Source organism: Tiliqua scincoides, chromosome 4 (assembly GCF_035046505.1).
Source record: "Tiliqua scincoides isolate rTilSci1 chromosome 4, rTilSci1.hap2, whole genome shotgun sequence".
In the NCBI taxonomy this organism is placed as follows: domain Eukaryota; kingdom Metazoa; phylum Chordata; class Lepidosauria; order Squamata; family Scincidae; genus Tiliqua; species Tiliqua scincoides.
In genome coordinates this window covers 33,856,677-33,884,073 of record NC_089824.1, presented here as the reverse complement: position 1 = coordinate 33,884,073, position 27,397 = coordinate 33,856,677, and the positions used below count along the sequence as shown (strand labels likewise).

At 41.7% G+C, this 27,397-nt stretch overlaps 1 protein-coding gene across 1 annotated transcript in view; it reads left to right on the top strand.

Annotated features, from left to right (window-relative positions):
* Positions 1 to 25,205, top strand: part of ZBTB10 (zinc finger and BTB domain containing 10) — a 36,950-nt gene extending 11,745 nt beyond the window's left edge. The window contains exons 3-5 of the mRNA XM_066625546.1: positions 14,535 to 14,672; positions 18,230 to 18,402; positions 22,641 to 25,205. Of these exons, the coding sequence (XP_066481643.1) occupies positions 14,535 to 14,672; positions 18,230 to 18,402; positions 22,641 to 22,946 (617 nt within the window). The 3' untranslated portion in view covers positions 22,947 to 25,205. The remainder of the gene's footprint in view (positions 1 to 14,534; positions 14,673 to 18,229; positions 18,403 to 22,640) is intronic.
* The last annotated feature ends 2,192 nt before the right edge of the window (positions 25,206 to 27,397 follow it).

Below are 27,397 nucleotides of genomic sequence, written 5' to 3'. Positions count from 1 at the left end.
CATCTGTCTGGTGTAAGCCCAGACATACAGTATTTTCAACTTGCAAATTGCTCTCCCTTTCAATAGTCTTGTAAGGAAGGCCACAGTTCTTTAAGAAAAAACATGGATTTTTAAAAGGGGCACATTGTTCTAATGGTAATATGAAATCCATTTTAATACTAGATCTAGTGTCATGTAATTGGATTCCAGTCTATTGGAGTTTTACTGTATAATGCATCCTTCAAATAACTTATTTATGTTGAAATGGTTGCACAAGCTAATTCAGTGTATGTACTGGTGAATATTGATTTAATACCATGACCAGGTTTATAGGGCCACTAGTTCAAATGCTCTAGCTTTCCGTTTGTGTAAATCAGCGGTCTCCAAAATGGAGACAGCTGCATGCTGGCAAAGGTTCCCCCAGCATGAATGGTGCTTACCATTCTGCGTGGGAGCCTCAACAAAGCATCTCTGTGTGTCTCAGTCTTTGCTGTATCCAGCAGCTTCTGCTAGGAAATCCAGGTGCAAAGCCTACTGGGGCATTGGAAGCTGGAAGTGGCTTGGGGGCGCATGAACGCACTTTGAGGAAGCTTCCTGTGGAATGATAAGCACCGTTCGTGTGGGGGAGGGCTTAGGCAAGGCACCAGATCTAGTCTGTGGGCCAGAGTCTGGAGAGCCCTGATGCAAATGATTGAAATAGTAGCATATTCACAAAGTTTTCATGTGCGGATTCTACTATGACAGAGTTTGTATTGTGATCAGAGAAGTACTTCCAAGTACACTTCTTAAATGTACAGTGTCCTCCCATATCCACGGTTCTCTACTCTCCCCCTCCCCCCGTTAACAGGCTTCCTGTTAATGTTTGTTTAGTCTTCTCTAGCATTCTGGCTGCTTGTCTTCCTATAAGCTTGCTAGCTTGTCGCATTTGGTAAAAGGAAGATACATACAGTACTTGCTTGGTGCCAGGGTAAGGACATTAAACGAAAGAAATGACCATAAAGATCACGCAGAGGTAGGGTTCCCCCTTATCCATGGTTTCTGGTATCTGTTGAGGTCGCAGGAGCTTATCCCCCATGGATACTGGGGGAAATTGTTTTCTCAAGTGCTGATCTAGGTTCACCCCCTTCTCTCCACGAAGTGACAAAAGCATCAGCTTTCTAGTGCTTCTTCTGAAACATTAACATGTTCAGGCAATATTTCTACATAGGAACGGGCAGTTGGTGCAACTGATCCAGGTCTCTTAAAAATGTTGTATGTCACTCCTACTGAGTAAGAATTGCTTCTGACAGGCCTCTTGAATCTGTTCTTCATTTTAGTCTTAAAGAACTATTTACATCTCTAACAGTTTGCAGCATAGTAGTTTCCCCCTTCCATGAAAGCAGGAGTAGCCTGAGCCCCTCCTCAGAGTTCAGCCTTGTGTTAAACAAGGCTACATTTTGGAAGTTGCACTGAGATTCATTTGTATTTTCATTTGTTCTCATGCACAGCTTCTAGTCATCCTTTATTGCTATTTGGCTGTTTAGTAGAGGAAAAGAGAGAGAAAAGTTGTTAGCAAGCAGTCTGGGCATTTTGGTGAGGAATACCGTATTTTTTGCTCCATAAGACGCACCTAGTTTTTAGAGGAGGAAAACAGGAAAAATATTCTGAACCAAATAGTGTAATAAAATATTTAATAAACTATAACAGAATAACATTTGAACCATGTAAAGTGAACAGCAGTCAACAGTGGCATTAAGAACCATTATCACTGTCATTAACAAATGGAGAGACTTAAAGGTTTGAGTAGTTTTCTGGAAACCCCAAGAACTCATCATCGCTAGAGTCAGAATTTATGAAGCTCACAAAAGCAGGTGCACCCAAATAGGGGATCACATTATCTTTCTGCTACAATGATGTTCTGCCAAATCCCAATCCACTGGGGCCTTGTGCCCGCTTAAGGCTGATCAGTCCCCCTTGTGCAACTCACCAGTGCAGCAAGCAAAAGTGAGTCCAGTTCCAGTCCACAGATGCCAAGTAAATCAGTCCCATCAATCAGAGTTGCCAAATCAGAGTCCAGAACCAATAAGCCAAATTACAGTCCAAGGTTAGTCAAATCCATCAGGGTATCCAAGTCCTGTCACAATCCACAGTCAGATTCCAAATTCAATAAACCCAGTCAGTCTCCTCCCCTACCTCCAACCTGCACTCCTTCAAAACCCACAAACCCTTTCTGCCTCAGGTACTCCTTATATCCCTGAGGGCCCTATTGCCTTCCAGTGGCTGCAGCTGTGCAGCACACTCTGCTGAATGCCCAGGCCTTACCCTTAAAGGGGCCACTGCTGACACCACATCTACCTCTTCGCCAGTTCTTCCGTGATTCCAATACAAATGATCAAGTGGAAAGTCCAACCACAACTTGAATTCTCAAGACACAACAAACCTCTGGATTTATGGTGAGAACCAAGCCTTACCTGGGGCTTGTGCAATAAGCAAACACTGGCATTCTGACCAAGGAGACAGTTTTTTCTTTGTGATGGAGGGGGGGCTTACATTCAGATGCTGGATGAGGTGAGTGAAAGCGCCCCTCCCCTGCTGTGTGAGTGTGTGTGTGGGAGGGCAGAGCATCTGTGTGTGTAAGAGAAGGGGGCAGCCTGTGTGTGTGAGAGAGGGGGGAAAGTGTTTGTGTTGCAGAGAAGTTGTGATGCTCCAGGCTTGGGGTGGGGGGAAAGAGAAGCTGTGATGCTCCAGGCTTTGGGAGGGGGAGAGAGAGGCTGTGATGCTCCAGGTTTGGGGGGCGGAAGAGAGAAGCTGTGATGCTCCAGGCTTGGGGGGAGAGAGGATGTGATGCTCCAGGATTGGGGGGGAGGGGGAAGAGAGGCTGTGATGCTCCAGGCTTGGGGGGGGGGAGAGAGGCTTTCCTGGGAGTAAGCCCCCCTGACTCTAATGGGACTTACTTCAGAGTAGGCATGCACAGGATTGGGCAGTGAGACTGCCACCCCACCCACGCTTTCCTGGGAGTGAGCCCCACTGACTCTGAGACTTACTTCTGAGTAGCCTCTGACTGCCCGGGAAAGCAGAGCAGAGCGAGCGGGCAGGAGGCGGGGCCAGGGCTGGGGCGCAGTTGTTTTTTTTTGCAGTATTCGCTCCATAAGACGCACACACTTTTCCCTCCACTTTTTTTGGGGGGAAAAAAGTGCGTCTTATGGAGCGAAAAATACCGTAGTTAAGAGATTGGTTTGTTAGTCCTGGGGAAGAGAGTACTAAAGGGAAATAGGATAGCCATCTTCAAGAATGTGAAGGACTGTCACATAGTAGAAGAGGACTTGCTTTTAATGCTTCTGAGTGCAGGACTAGAACTAATGGGTTGAAATAACTATGAAGTAGATATGACAGAGAATTCTCTAACTGGAACTTAGGAACTGGAACAGCCTGCCTAGTGCAGTAGTGGGCTATTCCTTATTGGAGATTTTCAAGGATAGGTTGGATGGCAATCTGTCAGGATGCTGAAGTTGCATGTGCTGAGCAAGGGGTTGGACTAGATGTCTCTTCCAACTCTAGTATTCTGTGAAGACATGGCAGGATGCTTAGGTGTCTGGCTGTTCTCTTGCTCTCTGGAATAGTTTCCCGTCCAAGTGGGACGTAAGAATACTTACACATGGAACCTGCGAACAACACACTGAATTAAATTTCCAAATTAAAGTATTCACAATATACTTAATATACATACTTAATTTTAATAAAATATGTAATCAGATACATTTAATAGATTTAATATAGTATTAAATTTAATACATTTAAGTTAAATTTAATGCCACTTCCATCTGCATAGCCTGGGCTCTCTTGGCAGGGTCACAGGCAGCTGCTTTTATACCTCTAGCGTCTTCTCAGACTGAGCTCACAAGTCTGGGAAGCTATTTCATGTAGCCTAACCCATGGTTTAATGTGGCCCTCCAAATATTGATTTTTTTTACCATATTCCTCCTGTCAAAATTCATTCACAAAAATTAATTTTACTTTCCAAAATCTGTTCCCCCCTCCTCAATCTCTAATGTATTTGTTTATTATTGAAATTTATTGATTTTATGGCTCTTAAGCACTGTATCCAATATATGATGTGGCCCTTGTGCTGTAAAATTTCGAGACCCTTGGTTTAATGTATTATGCAGACTGGGCCCCACTTACTATATTTTTTCCATGCAAAGGACTTACTGAAGACTATTCACACTTTGCATAGAAAATTGCTGCTTAGAAAACGTGGCTTCTTTCAAACGTTTTTTTACTAAACTTGGGGAAATAACAGGTTCCCCTACACTGGGGTGAAGGTGTGCTCCCTAATCCTCAGTGTAGCAAGTGTGTGTTATGGCTGAATATAGGGGTAGTGTGCTTGTTTGAATATGGATCCTTTGTTGGAATGCATGTGGTGATAGATAGTATCATGATTAAGTTACAGATATGGTTTCCTGTCTGATTGAAGCAAGATAAAACTTTTTTGACATACTAACAGATAATGAAGCTAATCAATACACAGCAGATTGCCATTTATGAACTCTTCACAACATGTACCAAGAAAGTAGTTTCTGATTCTGAGTAGCATTGAGTCTTATAAGTACCATTACTTTGAAAAACCAGAAAATTGAGTGCTTTAAGTACGTAGGGCAGTGTTATTCAAACTGTGAGGCGCAGCTCCTTAGGGAGGCGCCAGGAACTCAAAGGGGAGGCACGGGTTGTCCTCTTGCAGTGATACAGTCACACCCCTGGGCAGAATCCGAGCCCGTCTTCTATGCTTTTTTTAAAGCAAAAGAAACGGGAGTTGCTCAGCTGCTGCCTCCGAGAGTGACTGCTGCTGCCCGCCCTCTTCTCCCTCCTCTCCAAGGCTGCCGCCTTCTGTGTTTGCTGCGTGTTGTTTCCAAAGCTCTTTGACTCGAACCCCCATCTGGCAAGTACCAAGAATGCTCATTTTGTAGTCCTTGTCCTTGCTGACCATCAGAAAGAAACCCTCTTTGATCCTTGTCTGGTTGGGTTCTAGTTCCCAGCCTGGGATTGCTTCTCATCAAAGTGAAATCTCTCTTTTCAACCCCCTCCCTCTTCTACTCCTCCCTTTCAATCTCCAAACCCTCCTGCTTTCCTCCTCAAATAAAACACTTCCTATTTTACCAGTCACCAGGGGTCTTAAAATTGTTTCCATGCAGTGAGCGGAGAGAGAGAGAAGCACACACTTTACTTGACCAGGAACAGAAAAAGGGTACTGTTTTTAAAGTGATTTATTAATCTTGTTGTTTGACTGAAGAGGAGAGGCTGTATTTTTAAAGTGATGAATCTTGCTATTTGAAGGGAATACATCAGCCATTGATGAAGTGATTGCCAACCCAATCCTATCCACACTTTCCTGGGAGTAGACCCCATTGATTTTAATGGGACTTACTTCTGAGTAGGCATGCATAGGATTGGGCTGTGCATCTCCCAGTATAGGAGACAAATCAGCTACAAACCCTTATCAGCTCTAATATATTTTCATGGTCTATTTTTGTTTTCCCCACCAGCTGCTGGAAAAATTTAATTTCATTGAATTAATAAAAGGTTGAATCCTATCCAAGGAGAATGGGAGAAATGACTAGTTGGATTGGGGTCCACAGGGGTGGGTGGGTGTAATGTTGGTCAGACTGGTTGTTCACAAAGTTCATTTGATAAAACAATTCTATTGGTATGCTTACAAAGTTAAAAAAATGAGTCTTCCTGGACCAGACAAAATCTGCCTACTCCAGCATTCTGTTTCCAACAGTGATCAGCAGCTGATCATTTATAAAGCATGTATATTGCTGTGTATTAATAATATATTTTTAAGATCTGCATTTAATTAATGATATGATTAATATAATTATTAATATAATAATTATATTTCTGGCCACTTCCTGTTTAATGATGTCGCTTTCAACCCTCAGGAACATGATGGGGAGTCATGGCCAACAGCCACGTGGGGTCAAGGGAGCCACTGGCCAGAAATGTTTGAGTACCACTGATGCAGGGTGATATCCAGACTGATGCTTTGATTAATACAGTGTTTCTCAACATTTGTTCTCCATGGTACCACTTCACATGGTCCACCTATTCGAGGTACAACTGGAAGTAACTGGTGATGACATCATCAACAGTTACTTCTGGGTTGGGAGGCCAGATACGGCACAATCAACACCATTAAGAGGCTCAGGGTAGATGGAAGGGCTTTTTTCAAGTGCAGAAAAGCATACTTTGGAGCTCTGCCCACTGAGCAGAGCCTCCTACCACTGTTGTGTTCCTAATCTCGCTGCTAGGTGATAGGGGTCCAGAGGTCCTGTGAGTACCGCTGGACACTACCTCAAGTACCACTGGCAGGTGTCTTTTTTCCTTGACTTCCAGTTTTCATGCACAGCCTTTGTAAGGCTCAGAATGGCTCTGAATGCAAGCAGAGCAATGCTCCTGATGTGTTTGGAGCTCAGATGGGCTCTGAAAACCACAGATTTCGTTATCGGGGGGGGGGGGGTTCCAGGAACGGAACCCCTGCTTATCAATGGGCTTCACATGTACATGTAATGACCCTTTGCATCATGCGCATAATGGCCCCTCATGTAATGACCTTTACGTATGTAGAATCCTGGTCCTATTCTCAGAGGGAGCTTATGATCATTGAGTTTGTTTATATTCACAGAAGCCACTCATGGTCCTTTGGTGCTATAAAGTTTTGGAAGTAATGGTTGGTCTCACCAAATCACACAAGTAATGGCTTAGCTTGTGTAATTTGAGTACTTGGAACTGAAATGTGCTTTAGAACATAGAATATTAGTAAGTTGAGGTGTTATTTTGCATTTTCTAGATTGGGGTGTCCAAAGGTTTTGGCAGGAGGGCCACATTGTCTCTCTGACACTATGTCTCAGACACTGTGTTGGGAGCCGGGCAAAAAAAAAAAAAAAGAATTAATTTACATTTGAAATGTGAATAAATTTACATAAGATTACATAAATGAATATATTAAAGATGAACTTATATGAATGAATGACGGTCTTGCAATAACTCAAGTCCTATAAAAGGCCTTGCACAAAGCAAGGCTGGCCTTTCCTTTGCTGCCACTATTGCCTCACAGACATGAAACAGCAAACAGTGGAGGGAGCCCTCATCCCACAGCTCACGCGAGAGGTCAAACAGTCACCCTTATGCTGAGAGCAGTTGCATCGGGCCAGTGTGGGCTCCAACAAATCTCCAGAGGGCCAGAGGCTCATTGGAGACTGGGGGCTCCTTGAGGCTCATTGAGAGGCTTCAAGGGCTGCAAGTGGCCCCAAGGTTGGGGTTTGGGCATCGCTTCCTTCCTTCACTAATGAAACTATGCTGTATCTCCAAAACTAGACGTGATAGGGTAAAACAGATGCCATTTTTTGAATCCGCACCCCAAATTCATATCAAACCACCACAAATTTTGGGAAAAACTTTTCTAAGCCTCAGTTTTGTAGGCCCGTGTTATTTGTTTCTATGGCATGGCACTATCATGGATCATCTGTTGGTGGCTCAAACCAAGCCTGAATTAGCTGCACAGTGGTTCTCCAAAGCACAACTTCGCATGGAAGATCCCCTGCTTTGTTATCCTCTCCAGCAGTTTACAGTTCTAGGAAGTGTGCAGCATGCAAACAGCTGCTTCTGTCCACTACTTACAACATCCTGATCTAATCCATTTGGACTAGAAGGTGCAGGGAAATTTTTGTGAAGCCTTTGATGGCTAAGGACTGCTTAGCACTGAAAGTTTCTGGGAATGTGGGGGGGGGGAGATGTGACTTACACACTGCTGAGAGCTCTTCTAAGCTGAAAACTGGCAAAGGAATGGGGGTCATTGTTGAACTTGCATTTAGAAACTCTTGCCTCTGGTTGGATAAATGTTGGATTGACTACTAAGGTCAACTAAAATTTGTAGATCTCTATGATATCTCTTCAGCCTGAGCCACGCAAGTGTTAGCATTTCCAGGTGGAGTAAGCAGGATGATTCCTGGGTATATGCTTACTTGGGCAGTTGGCTTCTGACTTTGTCCAAGCTGTACATACTAATTTATAGATAAAAGTACATACTCTGAAATGGTCAGGTTATCAGGTTAGTTACTTTAATAAAGTGTAGCTGTTTGGGAGGTGGACTTAGACCTGGGAGATCCAGGTTCAGATCCCCCCTCAGCCATGAAGCTTCCTGGGTAACCTTGGGCCAGTCACTTTCTCTCAGCTTCACCTTCAGGGTTGTTGTGAGGACAAAAGGAGGGGAGCAGCTGTGTACACCACCCTGAGCTCTTTGGAGGAAGGGCAGTACAAAAATGTGAAAATAAAATGAATAATAAAATTTTATGTTCTTGTACATTCTGTATTTGTATATTATAGATAGCAAAAGTTCTGCATGTGTTCTGGTGTTCTACAATTTTCTAAGTGGAGGAAAGCCATAAAACATTTAATATTGCTTGTAAAACCGACTGTCCTGAGAATCTGAGCTTTTGTTTTACAAGTAAATTTCTAGTCCTCCTGGCTACCATAACAGGCACTACTGGGTGAAATCTCAATATTTCTAAAGAGCAGGACTTCTGTATCCTGTGTAACCCACAGCCTCTCCCTAGGGCAATGGCTCTCAAACTTTTAGGGAGCTTTACTCCCTAAGTAAGTTTTTGTGGGGGAGGGGCGAGGGCAGTGATGTGATCCCCAGGGTTGCATTGCTGAGGGGGGTGGGGTGCTTCACTTACTTTCTCTAATGAGGGGCTTCTGGAGGCTGTAGGAGATGGTTGCTATCCTGGTTGCGACAGGAAGTGCTTTGCGCTTGCTTCTCAGCGTTCCAAGCATCAAGGAGCCCTGCGAAGGACAGTGTAGGGCTCACCACACCTCCTGGAGTCTCCAGCAGCCCTACATTAGTAAAAGTGAAAGCACCCCCCTCACCTCCCTAGAGACGTGATCCTGTGGATCGTGTTGCTGCCTCTCCCCTTCCCTGTCCCTTAAAGGGACCAGGGAACCTTTACTTGAACTGGTGGATCATGACCCACCAGTTTGAGAACCACTGCCCTAGGGCAGGGGTGTCCAAAGTTTTTGGCAGGAGGGCAACATCCTCTCTCTGACACTGTGTCGGGGGCCGGGGGGGAAAAGAATTAGTTTTCATTTAAAATTTGAATAAATTTACATAAGTTTACATAAATGAATATATTAAAGATGAATTTATATGAATAAATGAAGGTCTTGCAATAGCTCAAGGCCTATAAAAGGTCTTGCACAAAGCAAGGCTGGCCTTTCCTTTGCTGCCACTACTGCATCACAGTTGTGAAACAGCAAGCAGTGGAGGAAGTCCTCATCCCACAGCTCAAACAGAGAGGTCAAACAGAGAGGTCACATGAGAGGTCTGGCATGTACGAAGAGCTTGGACATTTGTGATCTCCTGTAGCACTTCTGTAGGACTTTGGAGAAAGTTGGAAGTTCATGTACGTACCTCATTGTATATGCAGACTGGCAGCAGCTCTTCAGGATTTCAAATCTATGAAAGCAGTACAGGTGGAGCCTATTTTTTGTGCATGAGTTCTGTTTCGTGACCCCTTGCGATTAAGAAAAAATGTGTTGTGCTAAATTCCATAGAGTTATGCAAATATGCTGCAGCCTGACACTTGGGGCTGTATAGAAACTAAGGCAGCAGTTCTCAATCGCCTCCCCCTCCCACCTCCTCCACTCCATACTCAGCCCTCCCCATTGCCAGCTGTCCCCGCTTCTTTCACAGGTGGGATGCTGGACTTTTAAGAGTCCAGTCCTGTGCATTTCTACTCAGAAGTAAGCCCCATTGTAGTCAGTGGGGCTTACTCCCAGGAAAGTGTGGATCGGATTGTAGCCTAAATCTCATGCTTTGGCTTGCTGGGAAGACCTGCTTGCTGGGCTGTTTTGTTTCCGTAGACTGGAGCATGGAGAGCCTGCACCATCTCAGTCTGAAGGGGGGGGGAATTGGGAAACACTCCCTGGGTTTTTTAAAGCAATCCCCTCTGTTGCTACCGCACCTGCCTGTGAGAGAGAGTGAGAGAGAGAGAGCTCCACCTTGCTGCATGTGCTCTGGCTACTGTGGTTTTCCGCCCCCCTTTCCCCTTCTTCAGCCTCTGCTGTCTTGGGTTCCTGGAGTCTTACTGTTCCTTAGCAAGGGTAACTTCTTCCATGGCTCCACGGCTATTCCCTGCCTGTTCGAGGTGGAGCCTTCTTGCAGTGTTTTGGGCTGCCTGGAAGGGGAGCCAACACAGGGCAAAGGAGGCAAAGGTGTGTGTTTGACTTTGAATTCCCCCCACCCGATTCGAGTTGAGACAAATCTGAAGATCAAAAAAACCATGGATAAATAGGTTGCACCTGTATTTATGTGGAAGTTGAATGTTGTGGAGTGTTCAGGTGGGAGTGGGAGAAAGAATAGCATTGAAATATGGGAGATTTCTACTTTGACAGAGAATATGCTTTTCTGGAGAATGAAATTTAGCACTGGTGATTAAGTACTGAGTCCTAAAGTGCTTCTTCAAGTGCCTGCAGAGTATTGATAAACCATTCTGTTGTTTTACTAAAACTATTCTTGAGTCAGTAGAGGTATACAGGTATCCTCCTGCTCTCTGATGGTTTGTTTTCTGAAGATCTGCTCTTTCAACCTCTCTGCTGTTCCAAAGGCTAAAATTGGCCTCCCTGATGTTGATTTGCATATGATGTGGTGATTCAAACTGTTTTGGGGTGTGTGTGTAAGAGAGAGAGCATGCATGCCAACTTTAACTCCAGGTCTATTCCCATTCCTGAAGTCTTTAGAGTTCCTTTGCAGAAATCTTTGTGTGACTGCAGGAATTTGCAAGATAAAAAAGGCATTTGCAGTTTGCTAGCTAAAACTAAACTAAAAAAAAAACCAGGTTCCACTTTTCAACACTGCTCCAGTCTCTAACCTGTCAAATGAGCAGGAGAGGCCTGTATTTTACTAGGCAGAGATGCACTAATCCTGCACTTGACCAATTTTGGTGCCAGGTTACCATGATGAACCAAAACTTCCATGATACCAGGGGAATGGTTGAAAATCTGGGGTACTGCTGCTTTACCTGTAGGAGTGACTGAGCATACTCATTGTCTGTGCTGGCCTGAAGGGGGAAGTGGCACCAGCTAGAGCAGTGGTTTTTTACTTTTTCATCTCACAACACACTGAAAAGGTGTTCCAATTGTTTAAAAACAACAATAGTTTTTAAGGGTATATTTTATCATTTAAAAAATTAGAATTAAGATATAGATATAACAAACAAAATGTGTTAGTGCAGCCTTACACAGACTAACACACCCTATCCAAACAGCCTACTGAAAAATGACAAGGATTCTGTTCTCCCTCAAACTTCCCCAATGGTCCTACTAAGCAGTGACCCTCCATCAAACCTTCGGCACATATGCAGGCCATTCACAATACACTTGTGTGCTGTGTTGCAGTGGTTGAAAATGAGGCTGAGGTAGAGAAGCAGTGAGAGCTACCAAAAGAGGGAAGGGAGGGTGTCACATGGAGTACTCATTGGTGTGTGTGTGTACCTTTGCTGCAGCCACCCACAGAATGAGCTTGTTTTACATGAGCTTGCCATGTCTACTCAGAAGTAAGCTCAATCATTTCAGTGGGACTTATTCCTGGGTAGGTGTATGTTGGTTTGCAGTTCAATGTCATAAACTTAAAAAAAATTCTTGACAGCCTTACTTTTGGATCAGATCTTTTTGCTATCACATTGACATTTGCTACATTTTGTCACCACCGTGAGGGTGAAAATGTATGCTCAGTGCTTATCTAAATAATTTTATACATATAAAAGGATTTTATCCTACCCTTCCTCAGTAGTGTTCAAGGCACCTTTGTTCCATTCACTGATAGCATCTGTGATTCGAGTGGGGGGGGGCATTAAAACAAAACCTTGAAAGCTGAAAAGTTGACCTGAATCTTAAATTCTTAGGCTGATGCTTGGATCCTAAGCAAATTTGTTGAGTCCTGCAGTAACCCTTTTAAAGTAGGTGCTTGGCAGAACAGAATCCTAGGATGGTGGTTCCCAAATTGTGCGCTGTGGTGCCTGAGGGCACAGTAGCAAACTCACTGGGGCACTGCAGAATGTCCCTGGTTGCTTCTTCTGGCTCTCTCAGGTTCTGCCATCTTGGCTTTTAATGAAATCTCTCAAGAATCATATGACATCTTATGCAATCCAAGATGGTGGCACCTGGGAAAGCTGGGAAAATCGGTGCAACCATCTTGGCTCTCATGCGATCCATGATGGCAGCGCTCAGGATAGCCAGGAAAAAGAGGCTGCATCAAGAGAAGGGCACTGTAACCCTAGTAAGTTTGGGAACCTCTGTCCTAGAGGGTAGTCTAGGTCAAGTAGTGTGCCAGTTTAAAACTTAAAGGAACATGGTACAGGTCCAGCCTATTTATACATGGATTTTTTATACACAGATTTGACTCCCCTGGAGAAGGGGAAAATTCATCCCTTTAAAATCAGTTTAAAAAACTGAACAGTCTAACAGTAGCCTCCTTAATGAGAGAGAGGGGGAGGGCAGCTGGCTGACAATCCATCAATCTTCCTTCCCCCTGAGCACATGAAAGAAAGGTGATCCCTTTGCATTGGTGAAGGGAGGGGCTGAGTAAAGTGCCTTTGTAAGTGCTTGGAGGAGGACTGATTGATGGATTGTCTTCTTAATGACTCTTATCTTACATCACAAAGGTCAACAAGGCTGTTTTTAAATCACCAGAGCAAAGAAGCACATCTCTCCAACCTGAATGGAAGTCACTTCCAGTTTGAGGTTTCTGAGACCAGGGAAGGCCCAAGGAGTAGGCCACGGCACCAATTTGTCACTGACATAATTGCAGCACTGCTTTCCCTCCCGTGGATTCCAGCATCTACAGATTTTGATATTTGCAGGGGTGGGAGGGGTTCCTGGAATGGATTTTCTGCAGATACCAAGTGCTCACTTAAAACTTTAAAACATACAATACAAAAAATAGTCAGGGGTCTGCAGAATTAGTTTAACAATGTAATGGAGTAAAACAGTATAACAACATCTGTAGAACAGCGAGGGACCAGCACATAGTATCTAATAGACAGGCCCAACCATCAATTAAAAGCTAAACAAAATAAAAATATTTTCAGCCCTCTCTGAATTGTTGTCAGAAGAAATAGTTCTTAAATTCCCTGGAAATTTCATGACTGTGGTACAACTACAAAGAAGGCTCACCTTCATGTTACCATTCACCAGACCTCAGTCAGACATGGTACTTGCAGGAGAAGCCCACTCAGATGACCTAGAGCAGGGGTGCCCAAAGTTTATGGCAGGAGGGTCACCTCATCTCCCTGATACTGTGTCGGGGGGGGGGGGGGAAAGGATTAATTTAAATTTAAAATTTGAATAAATTTACATAAATAAATGAATATATTAAAGATGAACTTATATGAATGAATGAAGGTCTTGCAATAGCTCAATGCCTATAAAAGGCATTGCACAAAGCAAGGCTGGCCTTTCCTTTGCTGCTGCTGCTGCATCACAGATGTGAAACAGCAAGCAGTGGAGGGAGCTCTCATCCCATAGCTCATGCGAGAGGTGAAATAGTTGCCCTCATGCTGAGAGCAGTTGCGTCGGGCCAGTGAGGGCTCCAACAAATCTCCGGAGGGTCAGAGGCTCATTGGAGACTAGGGGCTCCCTGAGGGCCGCATTGAGAGGCCTTGAGGGCCGCAAGTGGCCCCAGGGCCAGTGTTTGGGCCTGACCCTGACCTGGAGAGTGAGCTGACCTGGAGAGTGAGCTGGAATATATGAGACAAGATGATCCCTCAGATAAACTGGTCCTAAATTGTGAAGGGCCTTTAAAGATCATTATCAGCACCTTGAATTGTGTCCGGAACTGGATGGGCAGCCAGAATAGTAGCTGGAGTAACGATCGGGGGGTGGGGGGGAAGAAGCATTAATTTTTTTCAGGCACCTGAAGCAGTACGTTTTTCAGGCATCTAAAGTGCCCCCTTCCCCTTGTTATCAGAGCCATTTGGGAAGATGAGAGCAAAGTCTGCTTCTCCCCCCCCCCACCCCCGGAATGCCTCTGCACGTAACCGCATGGGTCATAGCATTCTGTGGTGTCTGAATATCAGTGTCTGGACGTCCTTCAAGGGCAAACCACATGTAGAGTACATTACAGTATTCAACTGTGGTTTCCAAAAGATGTTGAGTCAAATGCCTGTGGTAGGGTAAAGTCGTGGTCTAATTCACTGAATTGGACCTTCTTGTCCTGGTGGGAGATGATGAGTCTGCTAAGGTGGTGCACTTACTCTGTCAGGGCATGGAGTTCTATTCAACTAGTCTAAAATACTGCTCTTCCCATTGTGCGTTCTTTTTTATCTGGTGCAGGTCCACCACTTTTCAGGCCCATTGGTACATGGGTCATGGCTTTATTATAGAACCTAAGGCCTGGGAATCATATATCATGCTCTAGAAGAATAAAATTTTCAACTTGGGATTTTAAACATTTGTTTCATACATGACAATGACAGTAGCTTCGGTTATGTTTTTACAAATCTTTCGGTAACATCTTCTAACAGGTACCTCAAATGATTTCAAGTTTGGAATGTTTCCTGGTATCTCAAGTGATTTCAAGTTTGGATTGTTGCCAGGAACTTCAAATGATTTTAAGTATGGATTGTTACCTGAATCCTGGCCAAAAGAAACCTGGGAAAATGGCAAGTAAATCTATTAAATACTTACTGATTCCTCCTCAGAATACTGTGCATGTCTACTCAGAAGTAAATCCCACTGTGTTGGATGAGACTTACTCCCAGGAAATTGTGTGTTGGAGTGTAGCATGAGTCTTTTACCAGCAAGAGATAACTCATTTTATTAAAGATCAACTGATGAGAATAGTTTACCTTGTTCTCTATGTGTAGCTTAATTCTAGTCATAATTGCTATGGCTCATAAGAGTAAATGTCTTGCGTGAAAACCAAGTACGGTGGGTCCTTAGTTTCTGCGGGGGGGATTGATCCTGGACCTGATTGCCACAGATAATTGCCACGTTCTCTTCGGTCATCAGAGGGGGCCCTGTTGGTTGTGCCACCATCAAGATAGGTTAGGGTGATGGTGGCCAGAAATACGGCCTTCTCAGTGGTGGAATTCCTTCCACTTTGAGTTAAGAACAGCTCTTTAATTGTTAACCTTCTGGCGAAGCCTGAAGACTTTTTTATTCTAGAAAGCCTTTGATACCTGGTAGATTATTTTTGAACTGCTGGTTTTTAATTGTTGCTATTTTATAGTTTTATTGTATTTAATTGTTTTTACGTATGTTTTATATATTATTAACTGCCTTGGGTGCCCTTTTGGGGAGTAAGACAGATTACAAATCTAATAAATAAATAAAATAAATAAATCAGTGGGGAGGGCCTCAAGGACCTCTCAGGCGCAACTGGAAGTCTCTTCCGGTCATGTCCGGGAGTGTTCTGAGACATGGGGAGGTCCTCGGAAGACTTCTGATTTTTGGTGAAACTGGAAATGTCTCTGGGAGGCCTTCTGAGGCTGCCACCCTGGGCCTCTGAACACCTCATGGACACAACCAGAATACCCTTCCAGTCATATCCAGGAGGTCCTTGAGGCCCTCCAGATGCAGCTTGAGCACCTGTGTTGAGTCAAAGCTGTGGGTTCCAAACCTGTGGATAAGGAGGACCAACTATGCTTGATACAGTCATTCCTCGGTGTCCACAGGGGTTCCGGTTCTGGAACACTGACGGATGCCAAAACTCACAGATAATTAAATTCGCAGATCAGGGAATGCTAACCCTCCAAACATAGCCAGAGCTGTGCTCTGTTTGCATTCAGATGCCCTTCTGTATGACCTGATTCTCAGGAGGCCTTCTGAGGTCTCTGGAAGATCAAAAACCAGCACTTCCCTCAGAAGGGCCTCAGAAGATTACAGATCAGGTAAATCCGTGGGTTTGGAAAACTGGTTTCCTGAATACACAGATATGCAGGCACAACCTGTATTTCCTCCTCAAAATGGCACGTGAATTAGTGAATATTCTGAAAAATATGGTTCCAGTTCAGAAATATTGAATGCTTGAAGACAGTGTCTTGTAGCCATTGACTTGGATGCAAAAGCACTAAGCTGGCAAGAGCCAGCAGCTCCCACATGATAGTGCTGTCCTGACATATGAGTTCCAGTATCCAGACAAACATCCAGAATGGATCCAGGACATAAATTGGGGACAGCTTGTACTGTAGAAGTTATGGAAAATGAGATATAAAAGTCATCTGCTGTTTTTCTTGTGTCATTTGCAGATCCCTGTGTAAAAATCTGGCTTTATGGTAGGCTTAGGTTTAATGGAATGCCATTCCAAAAACACACATTCAGTCTCTACAGGAGAATATAAGCAGCCTATATAAAAGATAATACCTGTATACTGATCACTGAGTTTGCTACTCTTTTTGTCTGTTCATATTAGTATGGTGGTCATGTTTTCTTTGTACAGGTTCTTGTTTTTTGTACGGGTTGCGTATCCCTTATCTGAAATCCAAAAAGCCCCAGAATCCAAAACTTTTTTGAGTGCTGACATGAAGTGGAAAATTCCATGCCTGACGTCATGTGATGGGTTGCAGTCAAAAGGCGTGTGCACAACAGTTTATTCAGTGTCCCCGAGGGAAAAAGTTACCTTCAAGCGATGTGTATATGAAACATAAATGAATTTTGACTTTAGAGTTGGGTCCTATCTCCAAAACATCTCATTATGTATATGCAAATACACATCCAACCATGTTATACACTGATTTTTTTATACACAGATTTGACTCAACACTAATGGCCCCTGCAAATGAGAAGGAATGTGCTGATCCCTGAAGAAGGGGAAAAATGCATCCCTTTAAAATCACAGTAAAAACTGCTTTTTACTGTTCTAGAGAGATAATCATGCAAGTGATTACAGGTATAACCCAATTATCCATAGATTTTTGTATCTCAAAGTGATGAGTGCCCTTTAAATTAAAGGAAAACAGTCCTTTAACAATAGCCTCATTAATGTGAGAAAGGGCAGCTGGCTGACAATCCATCAATCATTCTCTCTCCAGGCACAAGGCAAAAGCCTCCCTCCCCCCTGAGCACATGAAAGAAGGCTAAATGGCAGTGATTATCACCTCCATTCTGTCTCCCTCACTGTGGCTCCTGGTGAAAGGAGGGATTGCTGCCTCTTAGTGAAGCCTAAGCTCCCGAAGAGAGACTGTTTGCCTTTGTGTGCATTTCAAAAGGTCAGCAAGACTGTTTTTAAACAAAGTCACCAGAGCAAAGGGACTTTGTTTTTTAAATTGATTTGCTTTAGTGTTTTTTTGTCATCCACCCTCTGGAACAGGGGTGCCCAAACCCTGGCCCAGGGGCCACTTGCGGCCCTCGAAGCCTCTCAATGCGGCCCTCAGGGAGCCCCTAGTCTCCAATGAACCTCTGGCCCTCCGGAGATTTGTTGGAGCCCACACTGGCCCGCTGCAACTGCTCTCAGCTTGAGGGGGATTGTTTGACCTCTCTCGTGAGCTGTGGGATGAGGGCTCCCTCCACTGCTTGCTGTTTCACGTCTGTGATGCAGTAGCGGCATCAAAGAAAAGGCCAGCCTTGCTTTGTGCAAAGCCTTTTATAGACCTTGAGCTATTGCAAGACCTTCATTCATTCATATAAGTTCATCTTTAATATATTCATTTATGTAAACTTATGTAAATTTATTCAAATTTTAAATGAATTCTTTTTCCCCTGGCCCCCAACACAGTGTCTGAGAGACGATGTGGCCCTCCTGCCAAAAACTTTGGACACCCCTGCCCTGGAATAATGAGACTCAACCTGTATTCCCAAAACATCTGAATCACTCCTGGTCCCATACATTTTGGATAAGGGATACTCAACCTGTATTTGGTCCTTCTGGTGTTTTGTGGGAATTGGGTCAGTTAAATTTAGAAATAGATATAACTTTGTACAAGCAGCTGAAACCCATAGAATCTTTTATGTAGGTTTAAATAACCCATGGTTTTGAAATGTTTGAAGGTCTTACTTGTCTGTATATGAAAGTGAATAAACCTGCAAGGAAGTATTTAGGTTGGGTGTAAATAAGCCTGGTTCCTAAATGACAGAACTAAATGTACTCCCCCTTTATGATTATTCCAGAGGACTAGCTCTCTGTTAAGCAGTTGACCTATAATCACCATCATCATCCTTGTTCAGAAAATATACCGATTTGTTCATCTTGTTGCTTATTAAATTCCTGTGTTTGTTTTAGGTGACTCATCTTTAATTATGAACAAACTGAAGTGTCCACACTGCAACTATGTAGCCAAATACAGAAGAACACTAAAGAGACACTTGCTCATTCATACAGGAGTGAGATCTTTCAGCTGTGACATTTGTGGAAAGCTGTTTACTCGTAGAGAGCATGTAAAGAGACATTCCTTGGTATGTAACACATTACTATACACTTTTTAGTAGAAGAGAACTTGTTATGTGGTGCATAGTAAATAATTGGTACATAATGTTGTAGAGACTATCACATTTCACTTTCTCAGATCTACTGCAATGGCAAACCTTTCTAGTGATACCTTGTATAAGTTGTTCATTACAGAATTACCTCTGTATGTGTAATATTTGGATTCCATCATGGCTTCAGTTAACCAGTTTGAGAACTGTTGAAAGTTAAAAACATCCTGTTTATCTGAAGGGCTTTATTCAGAAAATCTGTTATGGTAATTGATTGTGCTGCTTTAACATTTAACAATGAGCATTTCCATTTAATTGGGTAATATTACTCTTCTTACATGAGTAAAAGTTTTGAAATTGGGCATATCCTTTCTTTCAAAAGTGATGGTTGATGTAATAGAGCAGGGGTGGCCAAATGTGGCTCACAAGCCACATGCGGCTCTTTGACATTTAATGTGTGGTTCGCTGGAATATGTTGGCTGTGCTCCTTTTTGCATCACAATTACTAGAAAAGATAAATATTTTTCAAGTTTTATAATTTAATATAAACTGTAAACTGTATAATTTATACTAAGTTTTAGTATAACTATAAATTTAAGTATAGACTGAGTCCACTAATTAAAACTTAAGTTTAATGTTCATGCTGAGTAAATATATTTAAGAACTTAAAATGCTTCTTAAATATTGTGACTCTCAAATATCTGAAGTTTATCGTGTATGGCTCTTACATTAAGTAAGTTTGGCCACTCTGTAATGGAGAATTCAGTTTCAAGATCTCATAGTCACAGATGTGTTTGAAAATAGGCCAGATATATGAAAGATGTTAAACAAAGTTGGTAGATTGTTTTAGTTCATGAGGTGTATGATTCTGAGGTAAATTTCGGATGATATCTAAAATTAAAACATGTCTCTGTTACAGCTTAGCACTAACAAATTCATGAAAATAGTATGTAGCTTGTCTGTGGGATAAATTGTGCTGTGTTATGGTTCTGATGTGATCTCCAGTGCTGAAAATAGTTTGTAATATGGGAGAGTTCAGTAGGCTTTCACTGGCCAAATGCATACATTTTAAATGCTTTGGCTCCAGTCACTCAGAACTTTTTACCAATAACAAACCATTATTCTCATTCTTCTTTTCCCATATACTTTGGGGCAGTTAAGTTGGCATCAGTAGCACTCTGTTGCTTGTCTCTAATAAAATTATATTTTTTGTCCCTAAAATACTATCAGTGTAATAAAAATTAGGTCCAAATACAGTAGGCCCTCAGTATTTGCGAGGGATCCTTTCCAGGATGCCCCTAAGGGATCCTGGGATCCTTTCCAGGATGCCCCCAACATGAATAATCAAATCCGCGGGGGGGTGGGGGTGGCGGTTGCTGAAAAACTGGAAGTGCCACTCAGAAGGCTTCCCTGGTGCGACTGGAAGGCATGTCCAGTTGTGTCTGGGAGGTCCTGTGAGGCCCTCCAGCTACAGGCTTGGATACACATTGTGTTAAATCTGTGGATCCCAAGCCCGCAGATAAGGAGGGCCCACTGTAAGGGGTAAAAAGCTTTCCTTGGTAATCTCCAGAATCATATCTAACAATGAAAGGCAATACAGCACACTCAGTGGCTCTTTTTTTTCTTCTTTTATTAGTGAGTGATACAAAAGATGCAATTCTAGTACATTTTTATAAAAAAGAAAGTGAGAACACCACAAATAAGAGAAGAGTAACAATAATAAGGAAAAGAGAAAAAATCTAGATAGAAATATCTAAAAAAGGTTTCCAAATATCAAGAAATTTATCTATATGAAATTGTCTTCTGTATGCAACAGATTCAAATATAGATAATGCCAGAAGATCTTCTCTCCATTGGGTTAATAGTGGGTGAATGTTTGTCCTTCCAAGTTTTAAGTGTAAATCTTTATGCAACTGTCAGGGTGCAGAGTCCATCTTTGTTGTCCTTCAGAAAGTTTCAATAAAGTCAGTATATAATTCAAAACAATATACATATCTATAAAAAACATTGACTGCTCCAAAATCTGGTTAATATAACTATTAACCTCTATCTGAAAAGTTTGTATAACAGCACAAGGCCAGAACATGTGTCAGAATGATACATTACGCTCACCACTTCCCCAGCAATCCAATTCCTTGATTAGTCACTTACTAAATAAAGTTTAGAAGTCCAGTCGACTCTAAAAAGAATTTTTTGTTGGCTCAACTTTAACTTAAGATCCATAGATATTTTGGTTATATTTGCTATTGCAATCTGCCATTGATCTGCTAAAATAGGATTTTCCAACTCTTCATTCCACATGTCCCGAAGTCTATTAAGATCTCATTTGTTCAATGACATTACATGTTTATATAGCAATGGTGTAGGTTTTCTTTTCTTGCTAGATTTAGCTTCTGTTATTAAAATTGAAGATACCTGAGATGCCAATATTGCATCTGAGTCAAATTTACTTACTAACAAATGTTGCAATTGCAAAAATTGCCTTTTAGCTGAAGGTGGTAATTGATATTTACTGTTGAGTTGGTCAAAGGTGAAAAACTCCTGATCATCATTGACCAGCTGATCCAGAGTAAAAATTCCTCTGTTGACCCATTCCCCCCCCCCCCAAAATAAGGCTTTCCCCCAATTTTTAATTTGGGGTTAGCCCTAGTGTGAGTAAATGAGTCAAATTTATATTTCCTGGCCATAATGACCCATAAATGTCTGACTGATGAAATTATAGGTAGGGCTCCATCTATCTTAATCCATGAGGATCCTAAAACTGTCCACCTAGTCAGATGGGATAAATAAGGAGCTTCCAATATAGCCCATGAAGGCTTATCAATATTTATAGAATGGTCCCAATAATTGGTAGAAGAAAAAAGATATGCCTGATGGTATAAACCAAGATCTGAAAATCCAAATCCACCTTTAGTATAGCAAAGCTACACCCCCTTTAATGAGATCCTAGGTGGGGAAGAGCCCCAAATGAATTTTCTAAATAATATATATGATTTGTAAATGTATTTATGGGATATATTCATAGGAATTGTGTGTAACAGGTGGAATAACATTCATTTTTATAATATTTATCCCATAATGACAGGTTCAAAGGGCCCATCTGCCCAAATCCAGTGATATTTCATTTATTTTAGCTCTGTAATGTGTTATATTGCTACGTACTCCTAAAATCATCACCAAATGGCATAATTTCAGATTTAGTCAAATTGATTGAATAACTGGATAGTTTTCCAAAATCATTTATTACTTTTCATTAGTTCTGCTATGGAAGAATCATCTCAACTATCATTGCAATTTCTCCAGAGGATGGAGTTGAATTGTCTCCCAAGACCGAGTTCGCTCTCGTTTTCATGTTCGACATGCTTATCTCACTAACCTTCTGATAGCTGTAAATAATTATCTGAATTGCCATACTAATTAGTTCTTTAGTTTGTTGACATAATTATCCCTTTCACTAAAAAAAAGTGGTTAAACTTGCCTGATACACAGCACAAGTGATGTTCATTAGACAGAGCACAGCGATCGGCAGGGCCTAGATATCATCTTAAAGTCCTCCCCAACTCAGCCCAATCCTCTGTTTGGTGGTACGGCTTTGTGCCACTGAGCATGGTCGCAAAAGAGCCATAAGGCACGTTTGCGAGCCACTCCACTGGGCTCCTGCTCCTGCACTGGGCGGTTGCCCAGCTTCTGTGTCTTGGTGGTCTCCTGGACCACTGAGCCATGGCACGGTAAGCGGGAGCGAGGGTGGGGAGGAGGCATTCCAGGGAGGGGGGAGGCTGGCGAGAAGGCAGGGGGAGACATGACATGGAGGTGTGACGCAGGGAGGGGGGCAGGTTGGAGGCGTGCCTGTGGAGCTCCGCTCTGCAGGATCCAAGGCGCTCGTGGAGGGCTCCGTGCCCCATTGCAGAGCTGCTTACCTTACCTGGGAGAAGGGGAGGAAAGGCTCCCGCAGTAGCCTGGGGCATGCAGGATCCGGCGGCAGCTGTTCACGGTGCCGCGGAGCCTGGGCGCCCCCGGGCAGCTCAGAATTGGGTTGCCCATGGCTCTTTGTGGAACAAAAAAAAGAACTGGAAGTCTTTGGAGAATTAATACAAGATCTTGCCTAGTGTATGTGATGAGGAGCTGCTTTGGATTAATAGCAATGGTCAAAGCAAAGCAGTTGAGTTTTTAATATATATGAAACGTTAACCATTTTATTTGTGTTCTTCCTTTGTTAGGTTCACAAAAAGGATAAAAAATACAAATGTATGGTGTGTAAGAAGATCTTCATGCTAGCAGCCAGTGTTGGAATAAGACATGGATCTCGGCGTTATGGTGTTTGTGTTGACTGTGCAGATAAGTCTCAACCAGGAGGACAAGAAGGAGTTGACCAGGTACAGGACACAGATTTTCCTAGAGATGAAGAATTTGAGGAAAATGAAGTGGGGGAGGCTGATGAAGAGCTGCCTGATGATGTGGAAGATCAGAATGACCAGACTCGATGGGATGAAACTGGGGAGGTCTGTGTGCCTTTAGAAGACTGAAAGGGCATGATGTTCTGGATGCTTTAATTGGACGTCGCGTGACTTGATCATGTTGAATATTTGGACTGAAGGCTTGGAAAATATGGTACAGGCTGGATGGAAGTTATGTTGCTGTGAAAATTGTAGGGTCAAAGCCTTATAGCAAAAAAGGATTATTAATTTTTTAAAAGATATTTGCACAGGACTGTACAGCATACAGCCATTTGGTTGAATTAGTCCTCACATCTACAGTCAAGTATCAAAATGTATTTTTTATTATTTATAGGATATAGCTATTTGGGTCCTATTCAAGCATAGAAATTAACTATGCTTGTGTTACACATTCATGTGTCCCTTAACATGAATGAAGCAAATTGCAATCTTGTCCTAGAAATATGGAGATAGCTCCCTCGATTCCAATCATAGTTTGTGAACAAATGTGGCTAATTTGGGCTAGTCATTCTTGTTTCATGAAGGAGGCTTTGCCACACCTCCCTTGCCTTCCCCTCAGTAGTCTAAATATCAACATCTTGATGTGATATGAATTTCAGTCACTTGGCTCTGCCAGGATGTGGTTTACCTGACAAGCCCTTGGAGAGCTTAATCACTGAGATTTAATTTACTGACTTTCTGGGTTTTGGTATCTTTGAGTTTGCAAAAAGCTACTATTTTTTCACCAAATAAACAATAATGACTTAAAATTGCTAGGAGGATTGTGATTGGAATGAAAGTAATTTTCTCCTTGCCACTTAATGAACTTTATATTAGACACTTTCTGGCATGGCTGCCCATGTTTTAATTTATGTTAGCACTATCCCTATTGGCTATCCTTTTTATTCACTACTGTATACCTCAGTCCATCACAAAGCTTAGAGTCCTAGAATCTGAGGAGGAGTGTCATAGAAATATTAAATGTCGTCTGGCTATTTTTGGTTTAATAGTTCAACCCAATTTGTCTGCTTTTGTCTAGTTTTGTTATGTGGAAAAAATTAGACATGAGGCTGTCTTTTCTTGTGCCCCATTGCTCTTCATTAAAGTGAACACACAAAATGAATCTTTGCTTCTCTCCTATTTTGGGGGTTCTTTTATATACCAAACAAATTGCATTTTAACTTGGCAGCTTAATTTGCTGGAATATTTTTTAAAAACTGGTATTTGTTAGTATAATGCTAGAGCAATTTATCCCCAATGCTCTTTGCTTCTGTTTTTGGATGAGATGTTGAAACTTGAATTTTTGTAGCCATAAATCTTTTCTAAACTTGTTATATTGTACCAATGATTTCAGGCCTTTTTTCTGAGGGAAGGGAGGGTAATTGCACCTTTTTATGCTTAGAATTCTCAACTTCATCTAGCCTGAATGCAAGTGAGCTACTTGAACTTTAGACACTGCATTCAATATATAACTTATGTCACAATGAATAAATATGCACAGCATTTACTATAACACATAGCTAGGCCAGTGTGACAGTACTGTATTATATAAGTTGAGGGGTCACCATATTTGAGTTGGTGTTAACTTTAAAATGAGTATATTTTCCTATTTTATATCTGATAACTAAATTATGGTAGTTGTGTGGTAAACTTAATTGCTTTGACGGATAGAATCTAAATGGTGCTCCGTCTGATCAAAGTTGAGATATAAATATATATATATATATATTTAAAAGAGACAGCTTTATTATCCCTTATTCAGTACAACAATGGCTTAATGTTAGACACTGTTTCTGCAGGATGAAACAGTTATTGAATTATATGGGTATTAAATTGTAACCTTTTCTATTCAAATGCTTCATTGGTAGATTCCACATCACTGTAAACCTGACAGATGGATAGTTCTTGGGTTATGCTTTTTAAAAAACTGAATTCATCTTATTCTCGTTCTAGAAATGAAATGAGTAATGTGTAATTTGGTGGGGTCCAAAGTAGAAAATAGTGGACAAAGATAATATGGGAAGTATTTTAAACGTTAAGTAAATGTTCTGTGAATATGTAAGTTATAGTATAAAGATTCTTCCATCCTTTTATCCCCCTTAAAATCGTTTACAATTGGTAGATCTGCCTATATAAAAATCCAAAATTCACCTAAATCTGCTTTTTTAGAGCATACTACTCACAATGCTTAAACTGGACCTGGCTTTACATAATGTATTTTACTTATTCTCTGGAAACTGAATCTCCTTTTGCTACTTAAATCATTTATGTATATCTGGTAAATTATGACCAAATTTGTTGTTAGATTGCATATAGTAAATTGAAATATACACTTGGTACACTACAGAATTGTTGTGCTTTTTGTTCAGGTTTTTTTTATTTCTGTTCTGACCTACTTATGTAGACGTTACTGAATTCTGCATTTTGAGAGCTGCTAGCTTAAACCCCTGGTCAAACTTAATTTTCTCATGGTATGCCTCAAGTATAGTTTTGTTTTCAAACAGGCTGCCTGTAGCGTCAACAAGATGAGATCTTCTTGCTTGTATTTTGTAGATTTGTCTTTGTCCTGGATGAATGTTTAACAGTCTTTTAGAAGATCACCTGATCATTTTCTGTTCTGCAAAGGTTTTCAATTACTATCTATTTCATAAAGAGGCATAATTTTTTTCTCTCAAGTCCATTTTAATACTGGTCAATGAAAATAGGTTGGGTGGATGTTGCTTTTAGTTCCTGATGTGCTCCAAATGCTTTTAGTTCCAAGTGCTCCAAATGCTTGCACAGGGGGTGATGTAGAAAACATGTTATGCTGAACATGCAGGCATATATCATTGGTTTTTGTGAGGGAAATCTGCTGAAAGTCAGATATATTAAGTCAGCTTAAAGGGATTTTAAATGACTTCTTAAATAGCCATCTTGTCTAAATGATACTTCTGTCCTGCGTACATGTCTTTGAATGTCATTCATGTGTTTTGTGTAAAACAGAGTTTAAATGGAACTCCTGATGCCCACCAACAGTAAATATGCTCTGCTTTTGCTGTAGAAGGATCTGTGGCCAAAAGTCGCCACTGTGGCTAAAAGTCCACTGAGTCCACTGTGGCTAAAAGTAGTTTTCCATGCTTCCCTGCTCTCAGTGCTGATGTAAGACTGCATATGAAAAGGCCTGGTTAAAGCCTCCTTTCCAATTTGGCTAGAAAATGAGAGAACTACTTATGGTTACTTTGTGTATAATCAGCTGAAAAGTAGTAACCTACATGCAAGGTATAGAAAGAAGTCCTCTGAGAGTTGCAACTCCATGTACTTTCCTGGTTTTACATTCTCTTCAGGGAATAGGCAACTAGCAATGATGGCTATGAAATGAACTTCTGATTTTAGTTTGGGGCTTTTCAACCTTTTTTTTTTTTTTAACTTGTGCTGGTTTTACTATTTCAAATACCAGCACTGGCACCAGAGACAGACATCCAGCTGGGACTTTGACTCTGTATCCTCCTTTCCCAAACCAAGTCTCTTCTGAAAAGCCAGGCAGCCACATTTGTTCACTGGTGCACCGCATCACAGCCATTTTCATTTCTCATGGGGCAGGGCCAGTGGGTCATATTAGTGATTCTACTACCATTGGTTGAAAAGCACTATACAATGTCTTGTTTTTTGCAGTGTTTCTCAAACTGTAGGTCAGGACCCAATTTCAGGTAGTTCCCCATTCATTTCAATATTTTAATATATTAGACTTGATGCTACCATGTTATGGGACTGCATTTGGGGAAATGTGACACATCTGTACTTTTAAAAGGCTACTATGTATATGCTTTTACAATGATAGTCAATGGGCCTTACTCTGGGGTAAGTGTGGGTAGGATTGCAGCCTGGGACTATGGGAAAAAAAAGTTCCTGCGTAATGATGTCACTTCCAGTCATGACATCACTTCTGGTGGGTCCTGACAGACTCTCATTCTAAAAAGTGAGTCCTGGTGCTAAATGCTTGAGAACCACTATTTTAGAGCATTTGGTGAGCCATTAATCATCAGTAGGCTACTGATTTACTGGGAAATCAAAGTTGGGAAGACGCTAGAAGGGGTTACTAATTTCCCAGATATTGTTTCTGTTCCATTTCTTCACTTAAAACACTTAGTGAATGTTGTTCACTGAATACTTCCTCCCATCATCACTTTAATGCAGCCTCTAGTAATTTGAGGATACACCAACATCTCATCACTTAAGCTGTGGCTAAACAAAAGGTTTTGTTTTGTTCTTGTTATACTACTGTTGTAAGAATGTGTCCTAGAAGAACAGTTACATAATGCAAAATGCAACTTTCCAATCTAGAGAAAATATTTTAGAAAAAAATTAAAGTGGGACAGCAAATAACCATTAACTTGTATCAAACTTAGCTCATTGATGATGCACTGTTTGCTGTTAACAAGCTTGAGGAATCATTCTTTCTGCAGAACAGATGCTGTGTCAACTTGAGACTTCAAATTATTGAGGTCACTGGACAAGCTATTAACATGACTGTACATAAAATTGATTTCCTTTTCCTTTTCAGA